The sequence below is a fragment of the Perna viridis genome, chromosome 7 (assembly GCF_037379345.1).
Source record: "Perna viridis isolate PV_CMFRI_1.1 ecotype Kerala chromosome 7, ASM3737934v1, whole genome shotgun sequence".
Lineage (NCBI taxonomy): Eukaryota > Metazoa > Mollusca > Bivalvia > Mytilida > Mytilidae > Perna > Perna viridis.
The window spans coordinates 7,481,201-7,490,383 of NC_142451.1; the positions used below are offsets into that span (position 1 = coordinate 7,481,201).

At 32.1% G+C, this 9,183-nt stretch overlaps 1 protein-coding gene across 1 annotated transcript; it reads left to right on the plus strand.

Annotated features, from left to right (window-relative positions):
• LOC148611148 (uncharacterized) lies at window positions 1-9,054 on the plus strand. The gene is made up of 3 exons (XM_088591330.1): window positions 1-207; window positions 6,246-6,449; window positions 8,213-9,054. The coding sequence occupies exons 1-3, from the start codon at window positions 188-190 to the stop codon at window positions 8,439-8,441; spliced, it is 453 nt and encodes a 150-aa protein (XP_088447456.1). The 5' UTR covers window positions 1-187; the 3' UTR covers window positions 8,442-9,054.
• Window positions 9,055-9,183: the final 129 nt, after the last annotated feature.

The window sequence follows — 9,183 nt, forward strand, 5'->3', positions numbered from 1 at the left end:
GTCGCGTGCTACCAGCAGAAGTGCACATGCGCGCAACTATATAAAAAGATACAACTAACTGGTTCCCGGAATTTCCATATTAGTTCAACTACAACTTTTACATTTTCCATCAAACTGTTACCTGGATTATACATGTAACTTCGTCATCAATCACATTAATTTTGTAACAAAACATCTGTCAAGAGACATGGCGGGACGAAAACTGCCGTAAGTAGAAAAATTAGACATTTTGTAGATTTTCTTTTAACTTTTTATTCGAATAAGACTAAAATTTTTCTTGACAGGTGTACCTTTACACCGACCGACCTCTTAATCGCTCCTTTTAATTATTGAAATAGTTAAAGTATGATAAACATAGCTGATATGTGACCGACATGGTTATGAGTTTGAGGTTATAATACATACAAAATGAATGTAATACATGTCTGTCAAAAATTATGCTTTATTACGTTGATTTTTTTAATACATATTTTAGACGAAATTATTTTTTTAAGTTTAGACTTACACTTTTAATACAGTATGCATTGATCATTTTTGTCCGCTATGGGAGGATATATGAAGGGACAAATATTATTTATCTAATCGCTACCACAGCTGTAGAGGCCATATATGGGGAAATCGTAGCATTAAATACTTACTACATGTACATTAATAATGAACTCGAATACATTTAACCCTTGTTCGACGGACACCATAAATATCCAATCTTCGTGTACCTGAATAATTTCTCAATCTGATTAATAATTTCTATTATTATATAGTAATAAGTATTTTCCTATTCAAATCAATAGAAAAACAAGCATGCAATATATCCCGGTATTTGCACGCAAACTTTCATTTGTATCAGGAAAAATTCGAAGACGTTCCGAATACGTTTTTAAATTTATTGCACTGTTGTCGTCTGTTAAAAAAATGGCTGAACGGGATATTGACAGGTTGTTATAAAAATGGCAATGACCTCTTTATATGGGTCAACATATTTCCGTGTTTGGTGACAGTTATTGGATTCCATTTTTCTTTCAAAGCATTCCTTTCAGTTTTACTACAATTTATTCATATTGCACTAGTTCATATATTTACTATTCATCATATTTGAACTAGTGCAATAGAACACATACAACGTTGTCAAATGCATTATATCCAACAAATTAGTATAATACTAACTGAAATATTTATTACTATGTAACAAAAGGGTTCTTGCATGAATATTGGTGGATATTGTCCCTTGCAGAATATTATATTGCACTCGCAAGCTCGTGCAATATAATATTCTGCTCGGGACAATATTCACCAGTATTCATGCAAGAACCTTATATAGTATGTATAGGTATAACGGAGACGATCTGTGTAATTGAATAAGATTATGGGGGAACTACTTTATGCCAGTATTTATGTACATTATGTGAAGTATTACTGTTCCGTAAGCTAGTATATTGTATCTACATGTAGTAATTCAAACATTCATGTTTTTAAATATCGTTTTCATCTCCGGCATTCGTTAACCCCTAACCTTTACATGTATCCGTAACCCTACACGGCATGATGGTTTACTACTTTTAGTAACTTGTATATATATTTTAGTAGTATTTGTACTTCTTCTTTCAATGAAAAATATTTTTTAAAGAAATACAGATATATAAATAGATATGACATTTTAATTTTCATTACCATATATGTATTTCTAACGTTAAAGAGGTGTGAATTGTCGTTTCTATATAATGTTGTTAACATTGCCTTATGGTGATAGGTCCAACATTCCTGTTCCTAATATGTACACGTATAAATGGTAATTAAAATGACATATCAAAGTAATACTAATGAAATGTACAGAATGTTACAAGTTGCATGTGTCAATTTTCGACCTTTGACATTAGATTTTTGTGGTTTTGTGTTGTAATGAGTTTACAATGTCGATTTTATTGAATGAATTTTGAATAAATATTCTCAGATAAAATAAGTAATTAGGGTGGATTTAAGCATGGTTTGGCAGGTGTATCCTGCCCTGAAAATGGCGAAACATTGGATGACAAAATCAAATAGAAGTTGGGGACAATGCTTTTAGATGTCTCAGTAGCATATCAAGTAATCATAACATGCTTTTAAAAATGCTGTCCAAAATTTTGGATCATTTACTTGTGCTGACGCAAAAATTTGAAGTTCAGGCAAAATGTAACTTAAAGACTTAACACTCAAAACAGAATTCACAGACGTTGTAATGTAAAAACAGCCCACCAAACATACAGTAAATCATTAAAAATTCATATTTGATCACACTATCTATAAAAGCGCCATTCTTTCCACACCTGTTTTTCATACACCTGCGCAGTCACCCTTTTCAAAATACCCTGTTTGAAAACTATCACCTCTCTTATCAAAACTCGGGTTAGATCAACTTAACCTTTTGAATATTAACTGAAATAACACGAACTATTTTCCTCGTTACTATTTCCTTCATTTTCGGTATCATACACGCCATTAAAGAAAGGCCTAGTTGTTTTTGATTGATTTCTTAATAGGCCATTGTTTCCACATAAGTTGATTTCATAAATATTCTGTCACGATATAAACCGTTTCATTAAATTGTCGAATTTATAATTGAGTATCGGGAAAGGTATAGTGCACTGTTAATATGGAGGCAATTTTGAAAGTCAAGTTAAATGATTTCTTTTGAGGTGATTTAAATGATAACTTCAAAGTTCATGCTTCAGTCTATGGGATTTCCTTTAAATTAAGAAAGAATGAAAATAACTAACGTTAACAATTTGTTTACTTTCACCTTTAAAGCTCTAATCAAATGCACATCTAATATAATTTTGTCGCCACATCCCAATAAAATCGACGGGATGCTTTGAATTCCAAGTTGTTTCTACTGTTACAGTAAGAGACATTAATGACAATGATATCTATGGATTAAATTGTCTTTTAAATTACTAGTCTCGTGTATCATGTCCCTTTATTACTGGTTGACACAAACTAAGCAATTTACATACTGAGGTGTATTAAAGTAGATAACTTTGATCCATAGCCTAACTATACAGGGAGAAATTTACCTAAACAAAAACTTGATGTATACTGGGTGTTAAACTGTAAACTTGTAAAAACTGTTACGTCATTTGTAAGTTTTATAACAATTTTAGACACTTGTTTGCTAGCCTTTTGCGTTTTTAAAGTGTGTATTTATATCGGTCGGGTGTGAAGTTTATGAAATTTTATGGTAATTAAAATCTTTTGCGTATTATGTATCATGTGAAACAAATTTATAGACACTATATACATGTAAGAAATCTCCAGAAAACAATGATACTTAATGTATCAAACAAATACACATTAGGGTACTGTAAAGTTTACTCTTGTTAATGGAAAAGCTTTTTTCACTATACATGTACAATGTAAATATTTCATCGGTCCTTACATATTTTACACTAATGGCATAACCTTTCATCTTGTATAGTTTTCAAATAAGAGTCAAGAAGGGCAACGTTCTCTATAAGCCACCGATATATTCCAAACACATCATTGATGTAAATTACTCGAACAATTTTCGGTCATACTCAGAAACTCTATCGTACATGTATTGGCAATGGTAAAAAACTCTAAAATGCAAATATTTCAAAATGTAAATACACCCCCATAAATAGCAGATATTGACATAAAGTTAATGTTCCAATTAGTATTCAACACGGTACAAATCTCCATTAAGAGACACCAGGGTTCCCCTTTTCTCATAATCTTGTCTTAATATGAATTAATTTCAAAGCCTTGGGTATTCATAGTCACAATACTTTTCCTTTCAGGGGCAGATAAGATCATACCCCTTTGTATATCGTTTAAAATATTCACCCTTTAAGCTTTCAACCTTACAATATAAACATTTAAAATGATTACACTTTTTTAATGGCCATGCTTGCTTCTTTTGAGTTAATTTACCGGAAAGGGACGCTCGAGTAAATATTGGGGCGTACTGCATTACTATATAAACATTGCGATTAGATTTTCTTTTGCGGGTAACGAGTGCAATGTTGTAATTGTTTCTTATTAGTTTTGGGCTCAGTGTTCTACATACTCCGCATTTTATCAGATCCTAATACTTTTCTCAAATATTATTAAAAAAAACTTTAATAAATGCATACTTTTTGTTGTTTAAGTTACTAGTATCTTCATTGATTTGGGGAACAAAAACTGTTGATTGTTTTACCATTGATTTCATTCCTATCTTGTCTTTTTATATCTTAAATTGAGTTCTAGATCTAACACAAATTATCTGGTCATTCTTTGCCACTTGTAAATGTACGCAAAACAATATTCGGTAACAAGATATTGAAGATTAAGTATTACAGTAGGGCTTGGTTCCATAAAGAACCTCAATTTGAGATTTTCTTCGAATCATTTCTTAATCGATTTTCGATCAATCAAAACACTTGAACAAATTAAAGATATGAGGAAAATAACAATTTGACTTTTTTTTTTTGAAAAACCGGCCAGATTCTTCCCAATTTTTTAAAAAATGGACTCAACTTTGCCTTTAAGGAAGATAGTGCTGAAATAAATGTAAAGATGATGGTGAAAAAAGGGCACGAGATAGAAATCTATAGCAATATTAAGAAGGAGACAATGACCTATGACCTATGGTATTGGTGTTTTGTTGAATCTAGAAAATCAAATTAATAATGAATGATTAAACAGTTGATTCTTACTTCTGATTCTTTCATGTTGATATCTGATGCAGATTTATTTCAGTCCAAACAATATTTGAAGTGTTATTTATCTTGTTTGTGGTAATTCTGTGGTTACTAGCATAAGGATATGAATGTACAAATTTTATACCAGTATATGCACTTAACCAAAAATATCCTTCAGTCCAGTAAAATGTGTGAATACAAGTCCATCAAGCCTGAGGGATTTATACATAATACAGTTGATTAATAAGCAGTAATTTTACATTCATTTTCACGCCTACCACAAGAAGTATCACACGTCCTCCTTTATATGACAGTCCGAATTACAGTGGTTACGTGAATTTATGGTCAATGTCATCGGTTTTTGATGATAGTGATTCTACTTAATTATTGAAGGCCAGTAATTTAAAAACCGGATTGCCATCCTCTGCGGTTTTCTATCTTGTGGGAAAATTCCTTAATGTTGGATAAATCCGCGGTTTGGCTAAATTACATTCACTCTTCTTTGTGTAGTTAACTACACAAAGAAGAGTGAAGTTAACTACACAAAGAAGAGTGAAGTTAACTACACAAAGAGAGTGAATGCAATTTAGCCAAACCGCGGATATAATAGAAAGGTTTCGTCTTTACATGGTCTTTTGTCTGATACGAGCTAGCGGCATTTTTACAGCCTCCAATGTTTATATTATGGAGGGACTGCATGTGAGTACAAGTGAAGGGACCGATAACCCCGGGGGTAGTACGTGGGAATTTTTGTCGTCATTGTAATTTAGATTAAGACACAAAGTAGGAGAGTAAATGAGGCAAATAAGAATGGAGAGAATGGGAAGTCGGACGTGTTACACCATGTTCACCCCAGGTACACATATCGTGACACGGGCATCAAGTTGTATACGATGAGAGTATGTAAGGTTACAGACCACCAATTCAACCAATGAGCATTTGGAACGTAGGCAAAAATAGTCCTACGCAGAAATTACCCCTGTTCCTCATAGTGCTGTGAAAAAAGTTCTCATCTTATTTAAAAAATTTAAACAGTTTCTGAAAGAAAAAAACATTTCTGTACATTTTATAGGTGCATTTTGCTTCTTGTGATGTGAAGCCTAATCTCCATAATGATTTTTAAATATACCCCTATCTTGTGAAAACACTGGGATTTCCCATGCTATTTATAGACCCTTCACTTCCGGTGACCAGTACTGCACTGCAAGTCTGCTAACCCCACATGCCATTCTGAGGATTGTGAGCTGACATATGTAGAATCATGCTGATATATAGTCATCTGCAGGTTAAAGTTAAGGTAAAGTCCAGAGAAGCCATTGAATATTGTGAAATTAGCATAGAAGCCTATGGGAAGTGGAATTAGTGGTTTTTAGCCTCGAAATGTATGCGCATCACGGGCAACATCAAATATATTTGTATATCTGTTTAAGTGATATGTGTACGTGATTATAATTTTTAGGTATGACCGTGTTCGTCGGATAGAATGTATATTTATATATTTTGTTTTTACCTTTTGTTTATTTGCACTGGAATTTGTTTAACAAAAATAAATATTTTTATCTACAGTAAGGAAGCCGATGCTGCATTCGACAAATATACACAAAACTTTGTGCGGAGACTTCACAAACCAAAGGCTGTAGAAATGTTTGAAAATGAATATAAACTAACCACAGATGAAGCCAATACAGTGTTTGAAATTTTTGATAAAGACTATAACGGGGAACTCAGTTATTGGGAATACAAACAGTTCTATCTCACCGTAGGAGAAAAGTAAGTATCTTATTGGTAGAAGTCAAATGTAACAGTAAAACTGATATTTTGAAGAAGTGTGCTAAAGACATTGACTCAGTAATAAAACAATAAATCAAATTAATATTAAAAAGTATAAAAGAGTATGAAACACTGGGTCAAAATGTGAAGTTTGTATATGCTTTAATTGACTCAAGAAAAGTATAATTCACACGATCATACGGACCTCGAATACTTGTAGGATACGTTTGGCAGAATCAAAGCAAACACTGTAAAACTATGTACAAGTTTACTCTGGGTAAATACATGTATTCACTGAAACAGAGAAACAATATCCCTCTGTGAATTCAGCATTATTTAGCCGATCATACACATAATAAAGCATATATAAGAGGGGAGCTTACAATTATAACAAGCGGGGCAAACGTGTATTTTCAGGGAAATTGTAATAAGGGGCCTGGTTTTATACATGCAAAAAATCTTAACATGACACTTTCCTCTAATTCTTGAATTTTTCCTCAACTCTTCAAATTCAAGCGACCTGATTGGTCGAATTTCAGTGAAGGAAGGATTTGAGGAGAGATGTTTTTAATGAAACCAGTACCTGACTTATCAGAATACTAACGTTATGGAAGTGTCACACGGTTTGGGTTCACCGTCTATAAATACACAAATGCATAAATTTTTGTTTTCACGATTTTAAATTTTCATTTGCCACGGTCTTTTACTAAACAATCTGTAATGGCTATGAGTCGTAAAATTTAAAATGGCACAGATAAAACATTAATTTCAGGGTAATATTTGCAATTTTGTGTGTCTACACCTCGTGAACCCAAGTTTCGGTTTTATGTGAAGAAATGTAGCTCGCGTTATATATTTGTGAATGTCATACATGTAATTTAATGCTACTAGTGTTAAGTAATTTTTTGTACTTATATTTTACAAACGAACTTTCACAAAATATCACATTTTGTTATTCAATGTTTATATGCATGTACATGTTCATTGTAGGGGGTATAGGAAGATACATGTACATGCAGAATAACAAGGGTCGTTATTTCATTCTATGTTCAACTTTTTTAAAAACGTGTTATTGACTATAGCTTACAAAATCCTTTAACCATGTGTGTTGCGTAGTTACAAATGCATTTATTGTGCACGATTTGCCTTAAATACACAATCATTCATACTAAAAAGGCTATAAATTGGAAGATTTATGTTACAAATTTTACCTGTAGTTGAATAGGATCTTGCATTTACGATCTAATAAATGCACCTCTAACACACCCTTTATGATTTTTAATAAACTTGTTACTGGTTAAAGGCGAATTCAATTAACTTTAAATTATGAAACAAGTTCTAGAGGAAGTCATTTTCTCCCAACAAAAAACGAGTTATACTCGCCTGTACACATTGCATTAATTCTAACTGAGAGAAATATAGTATGTACTTAAAACACGTATAAAGCACATATATACGTACCAATCTAAAGAATTATTTTAAAGGCATATAAATGTTCTACAGATTCCTGGCTTGGGACAGGCACATAAAGTATATGGCGGGTTTAAGCATGTTTGTGAGCGCTTATCCCTTAACCTTGGGCAGTGGTGGGAAAATACATACATTGTATACATGTCAACAATAAAAAGAACTGCAAAAATCTGTATAATTCGCATTTAACTAATGAGATCGGTACAGAATACAAATACTTTAGCAAAAAAGGTCAGAAGACAACAAGCTTTATATCTGTCTCGAAAATAATTGTACTTCTTTATTTATTCCAGTATAAGAGAAATATTTTCAACCTTCAAAGAAGTAGAGAAAGACGGATCAGGACAAGTAGACTTTGATAAACTATGGGAAAAAGCAAAAACAATGAAAACGGCAGCAGGACGACCATTAGAGGAATCAGAATTAGAAAATTTGATAAAAGCCTCCACTGGGCAAGAAAAACAAATGGACCTTGTAAAATTCATCAATCTCGTATGCAGAATCAAACAATTTCGTGGTTAAAATAACGGAAATAGAATAATGGATAACAAAAAAAGATGCTTATTACCTGAGTATCATGCTGACCATTGAGGTGATCAGATTGTTCTTGTGAACATCTGAAGAATATTTAAAGGTTGTAAGTACTGTTCAAAGGGAGATAACCCAAGTTTGTAACTCAGTCTTGTCCTCTAACATGATGCACGCGTTTCTATATGGGTTAGAATTTTTTATTTTTTTAAACCAAATATTTTAAGTGTAAATGTTGATTCAAGCTTAATTTGTGAAGGAGACATTCAGCATAATCAGATCATCATGGTTCTATTAACCTCATGATCATTAATATAACTTCATGATGACTGTGTATTTGTTCATCTGTAAAATTAATTTTAAAGTACTTCAACAATTATTGTGTATCCTTTATATTGACGATCAAATATGATATGGTTTTATCAATTGATTTGCAGTTCAAATGTATTGGTGAAAAACTGAGGTTAAGAATTAAGTAATATAAACATGACATTGTGCATGTGTACTTGTTATATAAATATGTCATAATTTTGTTTTATTATAGTACACCGATTTGTTGTTTTATTAAGATATTGTTACCAAAGTTTTAATAAATGCCTCTGCATGATTTAGCATTCTTACTATATTTTAGTGTGACAGATGAGACAAACCAAAATAACTTAGTTAATCTAATTGGGAGGTCAAGTAAAGGCTGTTTCACTTCATTTTGTTTTAGTTTATTTACAGCTTGCTTTAT